The sequence below is a fragment of the Bos javanicus genome, chromosome 16, assembly GCF_032452875.1.
Source record: "Bos javanicus breed banteng chromosome 16, ARS-OSU_banteng_1.0, whole genome shotgun sequence".
Taxonomy (NCBI): domain Eukaryota; kingdom Metazoa; phylum Chordata; class Mammalia; order Artiodactyla; family Bovidae; genus Bos; species Bos javanicus.
This window is the reverse complement of record NC_083883.1, coordinates 50,358,272-50,379,240: the sequence shown is the minus strand read 5'-3', so window position 1 is coordinate 50,379,240 and position 20,969 is coordinate 50,358,272. Positions and strand designations below refer to the sequence as shown.

Genomic DNA, 20,969 nt, shown 5'->3' with positions numbered 1-20,969 from the left:
ACTGGAGTCCACCAGGCTCCACTGTCCATGGGATTTCCCAAGCAAGAATACTGGAGTGGGGTGCCACTTCCTACTCCAGGGGATCTTCCCAACCCAGAGATTGAACCCACATCTGTGTCTTCTGCACTGGCAGAAAGATTCTTTACCACTGTGCCACCTGGGAAGCTTAGTCTCCATTTTAAAAATCTCATCCTTATTTTAGCGACGTGCCAGGGAATAGTTGCCAAATGAAATTACTAGCAAGTACGTATTGTTAAGATGTCTGTACATGTGTCCTTCTACGGGTTACATTCCACCATCCACATGTTCAGCAGGGAATTTGGGGACACCATGTGGCTCTGTTGTCCCTTTGAGAGCACATTGGTGTCATTCTGGAGTTAGTTGAAACTGGTGATCTGTGAGGGCATCCACAGCTGGACTTGGACTAGGGAGAAGGGAAAAGGGCCCCACAAAAGGGGGCAAACTCAGCCTTCCAGATGTCTCCCCGGGGCATGGGGGGAGGTGAGCGGGCAGTGCCCAGGTCAGCCCCCCGGTACCTGAACCGTGCCCAGCCCAACACCCAACCTCCAGATGCTGCTGAAGAACCTCAGGCAGGAATGGCCTGGAGAAGCCTCCGCCCCCCAGGTCTCCCCAGGCAGATGGACTGGCCTCAGATCCTTCCCTGGCCTCCCAGCCAGTCCTGTGACCAAGCCTTAGCGCTCCTGGAAGTGCCTTGGTTACTGTGCTCTGAAGAGAAACCGGACATCGCACGCCCTGGACTGCGATGTCGAGGGAGTGGCGTGGGAGGCAGTGGACTGGTCTAACAGAAGTGCAGCCTGCCGTCTGGCATTTCCAGATTTAAGATTCAGGGTTCCTGGCGTCAGCCCTGCCCTCGTGAGAGTGGGCACCCCACCCAGAGGAGCTGGTTCCCTGGGATCCAGGGAGGGCAGGGGCCCTGGGCAGGGGCTGGCAAAGGCAAGGAAGGCCTCAGTCTCTCCCAGAGCCTCCCAGGCTGTTGGAGCCTGGTCCCTGGGCCTCATCCCAGACGACGCTGGTCATGCTGCCCTCCTGAGTAGCTGGAGTTTTCCAGATCATGGCCACCACCCACCTTGCAGCTGGTGCTTTTTCAGGGGACACCTTGGCAAGCTACGGGGCTGCTCAGAGTATTGACGCTGGACGCTCGTCCAGTCAGAGCTTGCTTCAGGCTACACACTCTACCCCGAGACCCACCTGACCCCTCTCTGTTTTCAGAGCTATCCCTGATCTCAGACACCCACAGCTGCTGGCACCAAGCTTGTAGCTGGCGCGGGCTCCCCTCTACCTCCCACTGTGGGAGACATGCACACTCATCTGAGACTCACACCTGCCGACCTGGCACATGGGACCGCTGTCTGTCTTCATGGTCACTTTCATAAACATCCAAACCCACATTCAAGGGTGAAGACCCCACCCCGGCCCCAGACAGCAGAGAGTGTCTTACATACATATTGACAAAAGGAACCAGGCTCCACTTCTGATGAAAGGAGCCGCTCTCACTACCTGATATTTCCTGCTAGGACCCGCCCTGCTCGGGAACTTCGGGGCTAATCCTCACCCATTTCCTTTTACACCCCCTTTATCCAAAATCTGGATCAAACTAGCTAAAAATAGACTCTAGTCCTCCTGAGAGTATCCTGCCAAGTTCCAAAGGGGAACCTCTTAGCAGCAATTAGAAGGCAGGTCAAGGGCCCAGCGGGGCAGGCTCCCCAGTGAGCAGTGTCAATGGCGTGCGGGCCGGGTGTGCACGATGTGGCTTTTAAAGCAGCCAGGCCGACAATGCTGACCCTTTCTCTCTGGTTTCTCCATCCTAGATTTATTATAAAGTCATTAAGGACATTGAGCCAGGAGAAGAGCTGCTGGTCCATGTGAAAGAAGGCGCCTACTCTCTGGGGGCGGTGCCTCCCAGCCTGGATGGTAAGCCCCCACCCACAGGAGCAGAGGCCTGGTGCTCCATCACTTGGGGTTCCCCAGCTGCTGCCCATGGTCCAGCCCCCAGGCCCCAGATGGGCAGAACCAATTCCTCCCAACAACTTCTCAACCTGAGCACTTTGCTTTCTCCTTCCTTGTGTTACGGGGGCCACAGCCTGAGTTCAGACAGGACTTGCGACAACACGACATGCTGCCTGACATCTCTGTAGTGGGAGAGTCCTAGGGGCTCTTTTTAAACTGTATAATTATCATTAGCAGCAGCAGTATACTCCCTGCAAGACTTAAACAAAAAGACCCATTTCACAGCTTGGAAACATTCACCCCCTAGAGCTCTGTGCCAGAGGAGAGTCTCAGTCTCAGTTAAGAGAGTGCAGTGATGCCATCCATGTGTTTGAAAGCAATGACCACTTGTAGTTAAAAGCAAAAATTCCCAGAGAAAGCTTGCTGCTGCTGCTGCTGCTGCTGTCGCTTCAGTCGTGTCCGACTCTGTGCGACCCCATAGACGGCAGCCCACCAGGCTCCCCCATTCCTGGGATTCTCCAAGCAAGAACACTGGAGTGGGTTGCCATTTCTTTCTCCAATGCATGAAAGTGAAAAGTGAAAGTGAAGTCGCTCAGTCGTGTCCGACCTTCAGTGACCCCACGGACTGCAGCCCACCAGGCATCTCTGTCCATGGGATTTTCCAGGCAAGAGTGTTGGAGTGGGGTGCCATTGCCTTCTCCGAGAGAAAGGTTAAGGGAAGTTTATTTGGTGAGAGGGAATATTGGGGCTTCAGAGGACCCCTCTAAGCAAGCTCTTCCAACAGGACTGCAGGAAGCGTCTCCAGTGTCCTTTCCTCTAGGCTGGTCACACAGTATGTGTCCAGTAGACACGCTTCCATTCCTTGTTCATCCACACCTAGGCACAACTCTGATGATGCTCGAGAAAAGCCCAGTCTCATACAGGCTCAGATTTCTGAAATCCAGATTTCTATTCCTCCATCCACATTGTTAAGCAGTGTGCCCATTCACCTTGGGATCCTGGAACCATTTTTAAGTGGCAGAGGAAAAGTCAGTTGGAGGAAGCTGCTTGGCAACGAGGCTGGTCAGTTAACTCCCTATGTGCCGTGGGTGAATAGATGGCATCTCTTCTCTGCGTGAGACCCCACAAGCGAGCCGAAGGCAGCCTCTGCTTCTCACCGTCTCTGGTGCTGATTATTCCATTCCTGCTAGAGAAAGGGGGAGGCTGGCTTTTCCCTTCCTGTCCTTCTTCCCCCACAGCCCCCCCACCACCACACACACACAAATACTCCAAGGCTTAATGATTAATGCCACTAACTGCAAGTTTCTCTAAGGAACTGCTCCAGTGTCACAGCCTGGGAGTACGGTTGACTGGGCCAGGGAGCTAGGCGTCGGAATTAGCAGGAAGCCCCCGGGAGCAGGGTGACCTTCTCGGTCCTCAAGCGTGGCCCACCTTTGTGAGGCAGCACTTTGCACCCGTGAGTTCTTCCAAAGGCTCTCTCTAGAGAAGGACAATTCTATAAAATAGAGTCGACCCACCCTTTCCTCTAGACTTTGGTTTTAATCAGCCATTCGAGAAAAGGAAGTAGGTGGCTAAGCTCTGGGTATCAGGGGGATGGTCTCATTTTTCTTAAAATAATTGTTGAAAAGACCTGTGAATCTTAGATAATGTACTCAGAAAGATAAATTCGACCACGCTGGGCTATGGGGTTTTGTTTGTATGATGACCTGTCTTTCTTCTGAAAGGTTATAGAAACCTTGATTCCTGGCCCTCTTCTAATGCCTGATCTTAAATAACTTGGGTCTGCATTTTCCTAATTTATCAAACATCTGTGGGCTAATTGCTTTCCACACATAATAGTCCAACGTCAAATATTTGACTTTTCATACCCTTGGCTGTCAGGATCACTCCTTCACCTCCCAACAGCCACCCCTCCTCAGTTAACTCTGAATCGCACAGAAAGAAAATGTAAAAATGTTCCTCACTAAGATAATTATCATAAAAAATCTTTTATCCCAGTCCCACTGAATGCAGGGCCCCTTATCACGGCAGGAACTTGGAGTGGGCTCTTGAGGGCTTTTGAGCCTCCAGTCTGTAGATTAGCATGTAGATGCCACATAATTGTGTCCCCCTGGGTTCCCTGAAGCCATTAGGCACTGATTTATTTTTCTGTTACATTCCTGCTTTGCCGCGAAAAGTTGCCGAGGGAACTTCAGACAGACGCAAGGCTCAGACTCGACACACAAGACATCAGGCCAGCATGGTCTCAGTTTAGTTGGATTTGGGCGGAAGTCAGAGCATTTGCCCCGGCCCACAGCCCCCCTCCCCCGGTTTAGATGAGGAGAGCTCAGTTCTGAGTCACAATGCTGCCTGCTCTTGTTGGGGGCAGGGGCTCTGGCAGGATGACCTCCAGGTATCATGGAAGAAGGGAGGCCGGGGGGACCTGCTCTGCCAGTTCACTGCAGGGAGCGGCCCCAACCCTGTGGACCTGGGACTGACAGCACTCTTCCAAAGCTGCAGCTTTGTAAAGAAATTCAATTCCAATTTTCCTACAAGTGACTCAGAGCAGAGGGAAGCCACTTTCAGGTTCATTAGTTCCAGGAACTTTTTATTTTGTTTTTACTCTTTTCAGTAGAGAGGGGAAAGATTTCTCTTTCAAGAGAACTTCTTGCTCTTGGGAGAAAATAAAGAAAATCATTTCCATTCAAATATGCCTTTCTTTTGAGAAAGGCTCAAAATTGCTAACTTTTCCCCCTCTCCAGAAAAGGTCAAGAGGATGCAGAGTATTTGTATAAAGCATGAGATAGACAGATATAATATAATACAGCACAGTGTAGCATAATACAGAGTGTGACATACTCTAGTGTTTCTTTTAATTGGAGTTGCTTGTGCTGGGAAAGTGAAAACCATCCAGTCCAGGCGCATCTTTCTTGCCCCATCCAGCTTGCCCTAGGTGTGTATTCGATGCCAACTTTACCTGTGTGGAAGATGAGGGGCACCTGTCCACACCATGGCATGAGTGGGCAAGGCTTGGATGTGTCCTGTTCCAGCCTCTGTCCTTCGACAGGAACAAACTTGGGTCCCTGGTGGGATGGGGACTTGGAAGGGGGGGCACCCTCCATCACTGGTTCCATCACCTCCAGGACACCCTCCAATGCCTTTGAAGTGAGATGCAGGCTGAATTTTCATTATAAATCCAAATTCCAGATCCAAGCTGAAACATAAGTTGGTCAGTGCTATGAAAAGGCGGGGTTGGCCCTTCTTTTCTTTTCAAATTTCAACTTCAGTGACTGTTTTGGGCCCAGAAAGAGTGATGTTAGTGGTAAAGAACCTGCCCGTCAATGCAAGAGACACAAGTTCAATCCCTGGGTTGGGAAGATCTCCTGGAGGAGGGCATGGCAACTCACTCCAGTGTTCTTGCCTGGAGAATCTCCATGGACAGAGGAACCTGGCAGGCTACAGTCCATGTGGGTCACAAAGAGTCAGACATGACTGAAGCGACTTAGCACGCTTAGCACGAAAGAGTAAGATGCGAATTGACATTTCTCACTTCCTCGTAATGCTGGTGGGAGGGCCCCTTTCAGCCTCATTCCAGCCCAGGAAGTCAGAGCAAACCCACAGCAGCGGTTTTGTGGGGCCTGGGCATCCGGTTGTATTCTAAGATGGTGTTCTTGATTCCAGTGGGAAGGACCCCATGTTTCTAAGGACAGGGAAGCCCTGTGGGGGATTGTGGGGGGGTGGGCACTGACATCGCGCCCCATGCACATACCACACAGGGTGCCTTTCTTATACCCTCAGCGGGAAACTGGGACTCAGCCGCCTGCCCCCAGGCACCCAGCAGAGGGAAGGGTGGGTACCAGCTCTGCCACTTCACCTCCGGATGCCCCGGGCGAGCCCGGCGGCCTCCCCAGGCCTCCGTGTACCAGTGATAAAACCTGCGGCCTGATACGAGGCTCGGGGGAGGAAACATGATAACGTTCCCGGGCACCAAGCCGGCCACGTGGAGGCACCCCACCGCAGGTGCTAAGCTCACAGTGGATACTTACCTGAAGCAGCATCCAGGCTCCCTTCTGCTTTATTTTTATTTGTTGTTGCTGTTTTAAATATTTATTTATTTATTTGGCTGTGCCGGGTCTTAGTTGCAGCACATAGAATTTTTAGTTGTGGTATGTGGGCTCTACTTCCCTGACCAGGAATTGAACCCAGCCCCCCTGCACTCGGAGCGCAGAATCTTAGCCGCTGGACCACCAGGGAAGTCCCCTCCCTCCTGTTTTCGAGGCAACATCTCACAGACCTGCCAGTGGCTATTCTGCCGGGTGTGTCTTTCTTGCCCACCTGACCCCTCCTGGGATCGTGTTTGGGGCGCCACTGTGGCACCAAGGACCGGCCCAGGGCCTTGATGGGCTTCATCTTAGAATCTTCTCTGACTTAGCTCTCCAGACAGCCACAATGCGCCCCTTTCCTTCTGGCCGGCAGTGCTGCCCGGTGGCAGGGACACCAGGCTCCTACAGGTCTTGTGTTCGAGGATGCTGGCTCAAGGGTCAGCTGTGCGGCCGCTGTCCCCGCCTCCTCTGCCCAGGCTTCCGTGGTTGGTGAGGACCTGCTGGCTCTCTGGCCTCCTGCAGTCCATCCTATGTCTTGGCCTGTGTCTGGGGCAGGTCCAGGGGTCGGGGCACAGCCTTCCAAGCTCCTAGCTAAGCTCAGGTCCCCGCACACAGAGCAGGACTGGGCATTGTCCCCAGATTCCAAAGACTCTAAGCAGGCACTGCTTCCCTGTCTTGTTCTTGATTTCCCGCGAGCAAGACCGTTCCTGACAGCCGCCTCACGTTGGCCAGTGGGCTGGGACACCAGGACTTGTTTACGTCTGGTCAGCACCAGGCCTGGCTCCCCCAACACATGCATGTCCCCCAGGCTCCCAGGGAAGGTGACAGCTGCCTCCCCGTGCATCCCAGGGTGTTGTCCAAGGCCCGGGGGCTCAGCCAGGGGCATCTCAGGGCTGGATCCCACAGGAGTGTCTCCTTTGGGCATGGGAACTTGGGCGCCCACCGGTGGGGGTGCCAGGTGTGGCCAGACCCTGCCCTCAGGGGTCTGTGGGAGCAGTGGGTCTGCCCTCACGCCCAGGGAAGCTTCCAGTCTTGAGGAGGCCTCCCTGCCTGTAGTCCACCCCTCTCTTTCCCCCAAACCCTGGCCACAGGCTCATGTTGCCTAGCCACCCCTCCCTCCTCAGCAATCTGGGACATTGATGGTGGCCCTTCTGCCACAAGGAGGGGGCAGGAGGCAGTCCCCCACCTCCCTCCATGTCCCCAACCCCCTGGCTTCTGTACCCCTCAGGGTCAGGCCCTTCCAGTTAGCATCCAGCCCAAGGTCAAGGCTCTGCCCACTGTGGGACCCAGAGGTCCTTGATCATGTGCACATGCACACTCACACATAAATGCACACATGCCCACACAGATTCACACCAACACACTAAAACATGCACAAATACAATCACAACTCATACACACATTCAGAGACACAAACGTGTGCATACAAGTGTGTATTCACCCACAAATGTGCATGCACTCACGAATACACATGCACACCCAACACACTAACTCATGGGCGGTCATGCACACAAATGTGTACACTTAACATGCACGCATGTGTGCACACATAACACATATGCATGCACAGAAACACATCCATTCACATGTGCCAAGTAAGCACACAACATGAACACACAAACATGCACAAATGCAGGCGTACAAGTGTGAAGCTATGCAGACATACAAATTTTCATACTAGCCACAGAGAGAAATACATGCACACATACACAGGAATACACATGACACCAGCACAAACATGAGCACAAATGCACAAAAATGCTTACACACCCGTGCAAAAGTGCCCCGAGAAGGCGGCAGACATGCTGGAGTATCCACCCATGTTCACACACTACTGCGTACCTGTGCACAAGGAGCACACACGTTCACACAGCCACTCACAACACCTTTTGATTCATTTGTGCGGGTTCGCTATCCAGACCTGGGGGACACGGGGTGGTCCTCGGCAGGGAAGAGGGGCCCCCGCTCTGGGGAGAAGCTGGGTCCAGGCAGCCACGGGTGGAGAATGGCTCGGAGGTCGTTCCGCGGGACTCACAGCTCCAAGCTATCTGGCTTGGCAGGGTCCGCAGGATGCTGCCTCGTAAACTTCATAGTAGCCGCCTCCTTTTTATTTGTTTGACCTTGACAATCATTTATGATATGCACCAGAGCCCAGCCGTCTCTCCTCCTAATTCATACACAAAGCACTTAGCCTGACTTCCTTCTCTGCTCCCGGCCGGCACGGGGCCCAACACTCCTCAGAATTTCTTATGGTGGAGTCTAGGGTCCCTCCGGGTCCCCGGGGCAGCCTCTCTCAGCACAGGACATGAGCAGGAAGGATGCCAGAGCCTGGGGGGCAGGCCTGCGGGCTCCCCGCACCCCCTGCAGCCCCTGGGCCTGGGTGGGCCTGGGGTGGGTCCTGGGCGCCTCCCCACGCTGGTCCTCTCTCCCCTGCAGAGGAGCCCACGTTCCGCTGCGACGCGTGTGACGAGCTCTTCCCCTCCAAGCTGGACCTGCGGCGCCACAAGAAGTACGCGTGCAGCTCAGTGGGGGCCGCGCTCTACGAGGGCCTGGCTGAGGAGCTCAAGCCTGAGGTCCTGGGCGGTGGCGGCAGTGACGGGCAGGCCCACGAGTGCAAGGATTGCGAGCGGATGTTCCCCACCAAGTACAGGTGCAGCTCCACCCCCCCGCCCGCCTCCCCCACCCCCCAGGAGCATCACGGACAGCTGGGTCAGTTGGCCCTGGGAGCACAGGGGGAGCCCTGAGAAGGGCAGAGGTCAGCCTTGGGCCCTCCAGCCTGCCCAGGCTGAGAAACCCAAGGCTCCATAGAGCATGGAGATATGCCTTTGGGGCAGGAACCCGGCCCAATCATCTGCTCTTGGGGACAATGCAGGCCCATGAGCTGGCAGTTGGAGGTCACAGCTCACACCCTGACCCTAAGGGCCTGGCCCCTGGTCAGAGCTTCCCCACCCACAGAGAATCCTCAAGGCACCCACTAGAGCCACTGCTGCAACCCCCCATCATGTCACCAGGGCTGAGCTGTGGGGACAGACTTGAAGGAAGTCAGGAACGCAGGCCAGGCCCCCAGATATGCAAGGGTCAAGCCCCAGCACCATTTCCAAGATGAGGTCCAGGGCCAGGCTGGGGGACACTGCCCAAGGGGTTCTGGAGTGGCCTGACCCTCTGGACACATGCAGACTCCTTCCCAGACAGTGGATGTGGGCAGGAAGGGGCCACCCAGGGGTCCCTTCACCCCCCACCCCAGGTACCAGCCTCTGTGTCCCATGGAAGCCCCCACCTGTCCCAGGAGACTTCATGGATGTGGGCACAGATGTCCAGCCAGCCATGCGATGGCTAGACGCAGCCTCCCAGGCCCCAAGGCAAGGCAGGAGTCAGGACCTGGGAGCTGGGGACCCCAGTGGGGAGAACCAGGCCCTAAAGTCCCCGGGCTCCAGGGACCGGTGAAGACCTTCACAACCTGTGCCCGTCCTCCGCCTCTGAGGATTTCCTCCGGGACAGCCCCTGCAAAGTCAGAGTGAAACCCCATCAGGTCACTAACTGGCTGTAGGATGGAGGGGAATTGAATGCCAATCCCCTCACAGCCCCCTGGGGACGGGAAACCCTCCACCCAGAACGGATGACTGAGAAAATAAGAGTTTGGGCAAATCCCGACCGAGGCCCTTGGCGGTAAGCGCTGCTCAAGAGGACCCGTGTTTTCTTTACATAAACACATAAATCACAATTAACAACAGGGGAAAAGATACAATCTGCCGGGTGCTGGAGAACCAGGCGTTTCTGATCTAAATGGATGGCTGGGCCCCGTAATTAACGGGCCGTGATATATTGCTGCTTTGCTCATGAAGATTAACGGTCATACCTGGGACAGGAGGAGAAGTGGGGCATCCCCCGAGGTGGGGTGGGGGGCTCCAGGCAGCCTGTTCATCCAAGTTCACCCCTCCCTGCAGCTGTGCCTGCCTTCCCATCACACCTCACTTGGAGACCCCTTGCTCACTCCCGCCACCCCCGTGGTGTATGCATGGTGGGCAGCCTTTCAGTCTGGCTTGGCCGGGTGGCATGCTCTGGGCACTTAGAGGGGTGACCTTGGGTTTCCTGGGCCGCACCCCCACTCCGGGGCTCCTCTGGGACTCGTGGCAATGTTGGAAGTTTCTAGACCCATTTTTTGTTAGGCCCAAGGTTAGCATCAAGGGGAAGTTTGTCTTGAAATACAGAAGTGTGAGCTGGGGCCCCGCCTGGCTCTGGATGCCTGGGGGTGGTCTTGGGTGAGGGCCCGAACTCCATCCATGCCCTGGCTTCCCCCCGCCATCTGACGTGGGAAGGCCGTGTCTGCTGGTCCACCCAGTTGCCCTGTCCAGGCAGGAGGCAGACAGACTGGCTGCCAGGCCTCTCTCTGCTCTCGGAGCAGGAGGTGGCAGGGGCTCTGAGGGGCGGGGATGAGGCCCTACCCTCCGGGCCCCTGGTGATCCTGGTCTCCCGTGTGCAGCTTGGAGCAGCACATGGTCGTCCACACGGAGGAGCGAGAGTACAAGTGTGACCAGTGTCCCAAGGCCTTCAACTGGAAGTCCAACCTCATCCGCCACCAGATGTCCCACGACAGCGGCAAGCGCTTCGAATGTGAAAACTGCGTGAAGGTAAGCGGGCTCGCCCCACTGGCTCCGCCCATGCCAAGATGCAGAGCACATGTGGGAGCCACGGGCCCCGAGCCATTTGAGAGGAAGACAGGAAGTGTGCAGGGTTGCACAGCGGGGAAGCAGAGGGGGGCCAGACCCAGGTCCTCTCGGGTTCCCACCTACATGGCAGGACAGACTCCTGGGTCAAAGACCCGGACCTTAAGAAAGCTTCTGAGCTCCTGTCTGGAGCACCCTCAGGGCCACAGTTCTGTCGGGAATTATTATTGAAGAACCAGAGTCCAGGGAGGCCTGACAGCCCACCTAAGGCCATCCAGCGGGTCACTGCCCCAGCAGAGACCTGTCCGGCCAGGCTCAGGGCGGTGGGCAGAGCGCCCAGTGAGACCCCCGTCCCATGACCTGACCCGGGGTCCACAGGGAGCAACCGACAGAATGTGACGCACCAGCGTCTGTGTCCCCAGGTGTTCACGGACCCCAGCAACCTACAGCGGCACATCCGCTCCCAGCACGTGGGCGCCCGGGCCCACGCCTGCCCGGACTGCGGGAAGACCTTCGCCACCTCCTCGGGCCTCAAGCAGCACAAGCACATCCACAGCACCGTCAAACCTTTTATATGTGAGTGAGTGGTCACTGCCCGGCCCCCTCCTGGCCCCCACCCAGCTCCCTCCCGCGTGCCCAGGGTGGGCAATGCTTGGGGGTCAGCCAAGGGGTGAAGTCCTCAGGCTCTTCCCTGCTCGTGGGACCCCATCTGTCCAGAAAACACTTGTGGCAGCTGCCAATCCCTCTGCCCAGGGGTGGCTGCCTCCTGGTGCCACTTTATCATTACCCTGCTCCCTCGCACCCTCTCATTCTGGGATCCATCTTGCTCTGGCCTCACTTTCCCCTCCTGCGCCCCTTGGGTCCTCCCTGTGGCTCACTCATCCAGTGGCTGGAGGTGGGCAGTGGGTAGTGAAGATCCCTGTGGTCCTGCAGAGAAGCCAGCAACTTACCTTTTCCCTCCCCACCTCCCCTTCCCCACACACACGGGCTGCCCAGAGCTCCAGCAGGTGTGATAATATCAGTGCTTCCCACCCACCTGCAGCCTTTGGGGACCCCAGGCTGCATCCCCGTGCTAACCTGGGTGGCAGGGGCCAGGCATGAATAACTGGACCCCTGTCCACATGCCGTTGACCTGCCAGTGGAGGAGACGGAAGCTAAGCCATCACCAGGGTGGCAGGAGGGCTGCAGGGTCAGGAGGCTCTCCAGGTGCCCAAGTAGGTGTCATCTGGCCCGTGTGCTGGGACGTGGGATGGTCTATGGGTAACCAAAGTTCTGGGGAGGGAAGTAATAGGAGAGGAGTCAGAGGTCACAGAGTTAGGTCCTGGGAATCTAGTGAGCCAATGCAGGAGCATGACCCTACTTCTCAGAGTTCAGGAGATACTGAAGGTTCTTCTGTCTAGCATTGCACCAAGTCATCTCACTTGAGATTGTGCTGAGTCACTGTTCACACCAACACAGAGCTGACTTATCGGCCAGCTTAACTCACCAGTGTTGTCCTGACTCATGGGTCACACCAGTATTCTGCTGAGTCAGCATTCGCACAAGATTGTCCCGACTCATCCTTCACATCAGCATCACACTAAGGGTCATTCACATAAGACTGTGCTGAGTCATTGTCCACACGAGGTTGTGCTGAGCTGTCATTTCACACACATGAGTTTGCAGCACCCTTACAAAACCTGATGGAGCAGGGACCACGCTGTGTCCAACCGAAGGGAAGTAACAGAGAAGGAAACAGTCTTGGCAGTGTGAAGTGACCAGGCTTTCGAGGCCCCGCTGCAGCTCCAGGGGCCTGACCCCAGGCTGGGTGGCCTGGGACCTCTCTGGTCCCAGCACATCAATGTTTGGGGTGGGAGGAGCTAACTCTGGGAACTTGAGGACTTGGGTCTCAGTGGTTTCACCAATGTGGGGGTCTCACAGGACTGGACTGCTCCCCCAAAGAGGCCATACTCGCTGGCTGGTCAGGCCTTTGTTGAGTAGCTGGGGCTGTGCTCCCTTCCTGCCCACTGCTCCGAGTCTAGGCTTCCAGCTGTCTTGCTAGAGGTGACTGAGCCCCCATCCCACCTGGGTCACCCACTCCCTTAGTCAGGGAAAATGCACTTCTTGAGAGTGAGTATGTGTGTGTGTGTGCATGTGCACACACACACAATCCACATGCATACTCTACAGGAAAAGAAACTGCTGACCAGCGCAGGCAGTGGCCAGGGTCCCTCTGCATCCCGCGGGCATGGGTACACTCCGCCAGGCGCTGGTCCCACGTCCAGCTCGTGGTCGACTGCTTGGCCTTTCCCAGCCCCTGCAGGAAGCCAGCTCCCTTCGCCAGCTCTGTTAGCCATCATAGGACCAGGGACCCACCTCTCCAGGGACATCAGTCTCCCAGAGGCCTTTCTGTAGCCCCAGCATTTCATCAGGATCCCTTTCTCATGTGACTGGGTGGATGGGAAGCAAGGGTCCCAGGCTCCCTTCGCCCAGGCATGGCCACTGGTCCCCGAGCCACCCCCACCACACACACCAGGAGTTGCCCTGGAGGGTGCCATTTCCAAGCTCAGGATGGCAGAAGCCACTGATGAGGTGCCACGGAGCCCCACTATGGGGGACAGAGGGCGTCACTGAGCCTCTTCAAGGGCTGGGAACATAGCAAGGTGTCACTGGTCTGGCCAGGAGCCCTGAGCCAGGGAGTGGCCTCTCTTCCCCCGAGGGTCGGCAGGCGGCCTGAGGGTATTTATAGACCTTCCCAAGGAGCAGCGGCCCTTCTGCACCAGCCTCCTCCCAAAAAGGGCAGATTTGATTAAACGAGGCAGTGCTCTTCCCCCTCAGCCTTGAAAACGTCCCGCCAAGCCAGACAGCCAGGAAGGCAGAGCCGTTAATATAAATAGATATTGTGATTAAAGAGCACGATCAGCTCGGGGCCAGCGCTCCCAGCGAGATTCGCATGACATCAGGCGGCGAGAGTGTGCGGAGAGCAAGAAACACGCTGAAATCATTGTTTCCACGGGGGCTGCATTTAGGAAGCAAATCGTCCTGCAGAGAGAGAGACAGTGTGTGTGTGTGTGTGTGTGTGTGTGTGTTCCTCTGTTGCTGGTTAGGAAAACAAGAAGAGAAAGAAAAACTGGCGGTTGTCCGACACTCAGCTCACCATTGGGAAAATGGTGAGACTGGGTCGCCAGGGCCTGCGGGGCCTGCCGCTCGGCTCTGGCCGCCACCCTCTCCTGTTACGCACAGAGCTGGAGCGGCCTCTCCATCCCAGTCTGGGGAGGTCTCACTTTTCTCAGATGTGGAACCAGCCCCCTCAGGGGCTCCCCTCCCACCTCCACCTTCTAGCCACCCCCAGACTCTGATGTCACAGCCAGGAGCTCTGCTCCCCGGCCTGGGGATTAAGAACCCCAAGGGGCTGGTCGCTCCTGAGGCCTCCCTGTCCTGGGAGCAGCTCACAGGGCCGGAGGCAGAACAAGGGGGGAAGCTGAGAGCATTTTAAACCTTAGGAAGTGGGCGGCCTAGCCCAAGGGGTGTTGTTTTACTCCCTTCTGCTGAAACAGCGTGGCTGGCATGGTAGGGAGACCCGGTGGGGAGTCTGGATGGGCAGGTGCAGCTGCACACAAGATGGTATGCCGTGTCTTTGCCCATCTCTGGGAGCAACTTTGAAGACCTCGGTCCCACCTGACAAACTCATGGGGTCAGGAGAACACAGAGCAGCAGGGCCCATTCTCCAGTGAAGGCCCAAGTGGGTAGAGATCTACCCAGGCCACCCAGGGACCCCAGGGGAGGAACAGGAACATGGTCGCCAACCCATCTTGGTCACTAGAGACCAATCCCAGGGAAGGGTGCATGTGCATAGATATGTATATGTACACATGTGTGTGCAAGTACATGTGATGACACAGTTATAGTGCAACGAATGTTTGTGAACATACACACTCATGCATGACACACATGTACACAAGCACACGTGCCCATAGACCTGTGGGCATACCTACATGCATGCATACACCTGAGCACACATGCAGGTAGTCATACCCAGTGACGCACGTGTGCACACACACGTGCACACATGCACTCACACACACGCACACACATCCAGGCGCACGCCACTCCAGGCACTCAGCCAGACCCCCGGTGCCCCAGCCCCAGGCAGTGCGGGTCCCCGTCGCCTCCCCTCACACCGCTGTCTCTGCCCTGCTGCCCCCAGGTGAGGTCTGCCACAAGTCGTACACGCAGTTCTCCAACCTGTGCCGCCACAAGCGCATGCACGCGGACTGCCGCACGCAGATCAAGTGCAAGGACTGCGGGCAGATGTTCAGCACTACCTCGTCCCTCAACAAGCACCGACGCTTCTGCGAGGGCAAGAACCATTACCCGCCGGGAGGCATCTTCGCGCCCGGCCTGCCCCTGACCCCCAGCCCCTTGATGGACAAGGCCAAGCCTCCCCCCGGTCTCAACCACGCCGGCCTGGGCTTCGGCGAGTACTTCCCCTCCAGGCCGCACCCTGGGAGCCTGCCCTTCTCCACGGCACCCCCCAGCTTCCCCACGCTCACGCCCGGCTTCCCGGGCATCTTCCCTCCATCCCTGTATCCCCGGCCACCTCTGCTACCTCCCACGCCGCTGCTCAAGAGCCCCCTGAACCACACGCAGGACGCCAAGCTCCCCAGCCCCCTGGGGAACCCGGCCCTGCCCCTCGTCTCCGCCGTCGGCAACAGTAGCCAGGGCACCGCAGCGGCCGCGGGGCCCGAGGAGAAGCTGGAGGGCCACCTGGAGGAGGCGTATGCCACCAAACTCAAGCCCCGGGGCAGTGACCTGTCAGACGGCAGCGACTTCGAGGACATCAACACCACGACCGGGACCGACCTGGACACGACCACGGGCACAGGCTCCGACCTAGACAGCGACGTGGACAGTGACCGCGACAAGACCAAGGACAAGGGCAAGCCGGCCGAGGGCAAGCCCGAGTTCGGGGGCAGCACGGTGCCCCCGGGCGCCCCGAACACTGTGGGCGAGGTTCCCGTCTTCTACTCGCAGCACTTCTTCCCACCGCCCCAGGAGCAGCTGCTGACAGCGGCGGGCGCGGCAGGCGACTCCATCAAGGCCATCGCGTCCATCGCCGAGAAGTACTTCGGGCCCGGCTTCATGGGCGTGCCGGAGAAGAAGCTGGGCGCGCTGCCCTACCACTCTGTGTTCCCCTTCCAGTTCCTGCCCCACCTCCCCCACTCCCTGTACCCCTTCACGGACCGTGCCCTCACCCACAACCTGCTGGTCAAGGCCGAGCCAAAGTCGCCCCGGGACGCCCTCAAGGCCAGCGGCCCCAGTGCCGAGTCCCCCTTTGACCTCACCACCAAACCCAAAGAGGCCAAGCCCATCCTGCCGGCGCCCAAGGTGCCCCCAGCCCCGGCGTCTGGCGAGGAGCAGCCGCTGGACCTGAGCATTGGCAGCCGCGCGCGGGCCAGCCAGAACGGAGGGGCGCGGGAGCCCCGCAAGAACCACGTGTACGGCGAGCGCAGGCTGGGGCCCAGCGAGGGGCTGCCCAAGGCGTGCCCAGCCCAGCTGCCCCAGCAGCCACCCCTGCACTATGCCAAGCCATCGCCCTTCTTCATGGACCCCATCTACAGGTATTCACATGCCCCGCCCTCACGTGCTCTCCCTGGGGACCACCTCCCCTGCTCCCCCAAGCTTCGTCCCTCTGTCTTTGCAGCTTCAGGAGGTGCTTCAGCTCTGGGCAGGGAGGGGTCTGTGCTGCTTTGAAGTCCAGGCCCGGCTCAGCACTTTCCTAGGGTGGGTGCCTGGCAGGGTCTTCTGGGCACACTTGGCTCCCTTTCGCAGATGCCACTGGGAGAGCCGCTGCCCTCCCTTGAACCCCAACCCCAGCCTGCCCTCAGACTCCACCCCAGAGGCCCACCTGCTGGTGTCTCCAGCCTCCCTCTCTGAACCTACTCTGCCTCCCATGACACGCCTGGCTGTTAGGTCTGCTCAAGCATTTCTGCTTCCCTGTGACTGCCCTGTGGCCCCTACATGGGCCCCACCCCTCTCCGGAGCCACAGCTGGGGTTCCTGTTGGCCTAGGGGCGATCAGAGGAGGAGCCACTTCTCCCCAGAGGGAGGAGGAGGAGGGAGAAAGATGAAAGCTCTGGAAGGTTGGCAAAACATCAGCGTTCCAGCCCTCTGATAGACCTTCTGGTGAGGGGCCAACTGATTCCCCCTCCCCAGTTTCTGAGTAGGCTTTGATCAGGGGGTTTTGGCCCCCATTGCACGTGTCCCAGGGTGCTGGGAGGGCTGAGCCCTCAGGAGGGAGCTGTGTCCCTGGGCGGGGCTGGGAGGGGCACGTGTGGTGCTTCAGCCACTATTACAGGCCCATGGCTCTGTGTGGGAGGGGCCCGTGTGCACACAGGTGAGTGTGTCTACGTGGGAATTCAGGGAGCGCATGGCCACTTTGAGGGCTCGTGTGAAGCACAGGGCCCAGGCAGGGCCTGGGATGGGCGTGCAGGTGAGGTCACCCCTGCCAAGGTGCAGCGGGAAGAGTGGTGGCAGGGCTGCCAGCGACGGGGAGGAGGGAGCACGGACCAGCCTCCTGCTCTGCCTTCCGCACCCACCCAAGTCCCCCCAGCCGCGCTCACCCAGGGCCCTGGCTGGCCTGTGTCTGCAGCTGGTTCCATTTCCTGCCAGGTCTTGGCGCTGTCATCACAGGAAACCTGAAAAATGGTCCCTTGGGTGTTTCTTTAAGAACACACCATCCACAGATGGTGTGAGAAAGTGACCAGAGGCCGGTCACCACTGACAGCGGCTCACAGGCTTTCTGGGGTGAACATGCCCGTCAAAGGCCCAGGGGGCACCTGCCAATTTCAGTTGAATCCGTGGGACTCAGTATGGGGGACAGGATATAGCTGGGGTTCGAGGGAGGAGACCCCACCAGGGCAAGCAGCCCTCACGCAGAGGAAGGGGTGGGACAGGAGACTTAGCGAGCAAGGCTCCTGGTCAAGCCTCCCGAGTTGGAGCCAGCAGGCCTTCAAGAGGCTCTGGGTTAATTGTTTCCCTTCGGCCTCCTCGTCCACCCTGTCCCAGCTCCCCTCCCAGCCCCCAGCCCTCCTCTGCCCCTCCCCTCCCCACTGCAGGCCTGGTTCAGGGCTTTGGGCGTTTTTCTGGAAGTTGGCGGGGCAGCCAGTCAGGCCTGGAAGCAGGAATTGGCCGCAGGGCCCCCGGACCCTCCCCTCCTGCCCGAACTTCTCTGAGACCTGGCTTGTACCAGGCTCTTGCCCTCTGGATTTAGGGTACAGCTGCTGATGGAGGGGCTGCCTGGTCCCCAACTTCACACACAGACACCAGAAAAATGCCCGAGATATGGGGTAACCTCTCCCCACTGCCCCGAGCCCAGTCAAGATGATCACTTGTGGTGTCGAGAAGTTTACCTCCAAGTGAAGGTGTGGGTGACAGTCACTGCCTGTGTAAACACTGACCAAGGGCTAGGGGACAAGGTCCTCCAAGCTCCTGGATGGTCCTGGGGTGACTCCAGCCAAACTCCCCAGTGTCCCCACAGGCCCCCCCGGGTGTGACCATGGACACATACCCATAACCCTCCTTTCCCCGGGTTGGAGGAACCCCAACACCGCCAGGCTGACTCCCTCCCGACCCTCCAGCCCTTCTCACCTCCACGTGCTGCTGGCTCTGTGACAGGGCCAGGGACACTGTGATGACAAAAGCCGTGTACCTTGGCAGGGTGCATGTCTTCTGGGGGTCAGGGGTCAGCTGGAAGGGGCTTCTCGGAGCCAGCCTGCTGGCTGCATGAGTCACAGAGGGCAGGAGAAGGCAGAAGACGATCTTCAATACCCCCTCACCCACTGTGAGACCCCTTCCTCTTCGCCCACACCACCCACCCCGGGGGCCTTATTAAAAGACCGACCCAGCCCAGCTTTGAACGGGGCCTCTGCTAAGGCCCTGAGTTCACCTAGGGGCAGAGCTGAGCCCTACAGGGGTCGGAGTGTGGCCCTTTACAGACAAGGCGGCGGTCCCTGCAGCTGTGTCTGCCTGCAGGGAGGTGGTAGGACTCCCCAAGTCACCTTGTGTAAATCTGGACTCCCATGGGGGGCACTGAGGCGGGCATCGTTTGGAAATGGTGAGAGGAGGAGGTCAGGGGAGGAGGGACAGCCTCCTCTTCCCCTTGCTGTGATTGGCAGTTGTACTGGCATTTGGGGAACATTCTGGAATTGTTGTCTCCAGCAGCGGTCTTGAGGTTTTAGGTAGACACTGCCTGGCTGCTGTGGGGAGGCCCTGAGACCTCCCCAGGACAGAAACCTGCTGATCACTCACACAGCCCTGCCCGGATGGACCCTGGTAGCTCACACACCCACCCAGTTGGACAGAGCACCTGTGCCAAGGGCTCGGCAGAACAGGGAAGTTGAGTGTAGGCGGCAGCCCCTGTGTGCCCCATGTTCCGCTGTTGGGGAGCCCAGGGACCCCAACAGGGCTGAGCCCTCGCTGGGCAAACGGGTCAGTGGGCAGAGGCTGCCACACACGGGACCCTTAGGGAAGAGTCCTAGCTCCGGCATCAGGCGTTCATCACATGCATGGGTGCTGGCAGCTGGGTGGTTGGGGGGACACTGGGGAGACTCGAAGGGGTCCAGACCTGGGTGTGGTGTGGGGAGCATGTGCTCATACAGGCAAGTCACAGCCGGGTCACAGACCGTCCTACGACATCAGGTGAGATGTGGTCACAGGGCCCGTGGAAGTTGGGCTCGAGGTGAGGCCCCCACCTTGTGACTGATGGGGCACAGGTGGCAGGAGGGGCAGGGACCATGGCCCCTCCCTGCCCAGTGCTGGGCCACTCAGTGGGGTCCGTAACCCTCTGTGTTGCTGTCCAGCAGGGTGGAGAAGCGGAAGGTGACTGACCCGGTGGGAGCCCTTAAGGAAAAGTACCTGAGGCCATCCCCGTTGCTCTTCCACCCCCAGGTAAGGCCAGTGGGAGCGTGAGGTCCATCCAGGCCCAGCCACAAGCCCCAGGCAGGTCTCTGCTTCCCATCTCTGCACACCCACCCATCCCTGTGAGGCTGGGGAAGATGAGACAGGGCCAGACAGGTGAGGCAGGAAGGTGGTCCTTGGTGGGGGCGCCCTAGGAAGCAGCCAGGGACACTGGCCATGGGTGGCCCCCTCGACCCACGGCTGGGAGGGGTAGTGAACGTCCCCCCTGCAGCGGTGGGCTGCAGCTCTGATGGAGCATATCCAAACATTTGGACCATAGGGAGAATGAATAGGAGAGACCCAGGGAGGTGTGGACGCCAGCAGCCTCTCTGGTACAAGGGACATGAGGGCACTTAAGAGAAAAGGTCAGCAGAGGAGGGGCGGTACAGGGGGCAGAGGCAGGGAGCAGGACAGCAGCAGAGGGACTGGCATCGAGTTCAGGGGATCCCAGGGGGTCATGGACAGACAGACTGCCCTCCCCGGGGGATGCAGAGGGTGGCGAGGCCACCTGTCAAGACCAGAATCAGGAGTCTGGGAAAAAGAACCCCCAAGTCTGGGGAGTAGCCACAGACCCCGCCAAGCCTGCAGGCACTTCTGTGCCCCTGTTCTCACCGCTTGGAGCCCGGCCCCGGCCCCAGACCCACGGGCCTCCCCTGCCCCAGCCGGAGGACTCGGGACTGAGTTGTGGGCCAGCCTGGACCCAGACTCCAGACCCGGGCATTGTTCTCTCCCTCCGCGTTTCCCGCCTGGGACAAACCCGTGGTTTGTGGAACCTGCACCCCGCCTGGGTTCACAGCTAAACTTACTGCCTCCCATTGTCTCATGGGGGCCTCGGAGTTTGGTTAAGAACTTCCCCTGGTTTCCTCAGGCCCTGCTGGAAAAAGCAGGCAAGCCAGCCAGGCACATCCTGTGTTTGTGTTTGTGGGGGAGCTTGGCCGGGAATATCTGATCAGGCAAAGTAGGCCGGGCAGGCCGGAGCCTCCCAGGCCTGAGGAAGAGGGGCCTGGCAGGGGGCTGGCTGCCCATTGTCTCTGCTGCCCGCTCCCCCAACCAGCTACCCCTGCTGCCTACCCCTGAGCCCAGTTCCAGGGGTGGGGGTGGGAGAGGTGACTAGTAAGTCCCCTGATGAAATGGTCTGAGGTGAGGCCATCACTCGGACAGGGCAGCTTCCAGCCACTGTAAAGTCTTGGGGTGGGGGGCGGGGGTCACAATGCACAAAGACACCAACATGCTATGGTCAGCTGCCTCTCATTTCTGAGGCCCGACATGCAGGTGTGCAGCCCCTGGTGGAGCAGGGAGAGGCAGTCCTGCCAGGCCAC

At 58.4% G+C, this 20,969-nt stretch overlaps 1 protein-coding gene across 4 annotated transcripts in view; it reads left to right on the top strand.

The window, feature by feature from the left end:
- PRDM16 (PR/SET domain 16) overlaps nucleotides 1–20,969 on the top strand; it is a 340,531-nt gene that overhangs the window by 295,067 nt on the left and 24,495 nt on the right. For 3 of the 4 annotated variants that reach the window (XM_061382972.1, XM_061382974.1, XM_061382975.1), the window contains 6 exons: nucleotides 1,830–1,932; nucleotides 8,487–8,700; nucleotides 10,531–10,678; nucleotides 11,137–11,290; nucleotides 14,901–16,314; nucleotides 19,554–19,641. In XM_061382972.1, the coding sequence (XP_061238956.1) occupies nucleotides 1,830–1,932; nucleotides 8,487–8,700; nucleotides 10,531–10,678; nucleotides 11,137–11,290; nucleotides 14,901–16,314; nucleotides 19,554–19,641 (2,121 nt within the window). The remainder of the gene's footprint in view (nucleotides 1–1,829; nucleotides 1,933–8,486; nucleotides 8,701–10,530; nucleotides 10,679–11,136; nucleotides 11,291–14,900; nucleotides 16,315–19,553; nucleotides 19,642–20,969) is intronic. The other variant, XM_061382973.1, reaches the window with a different exon arrangement.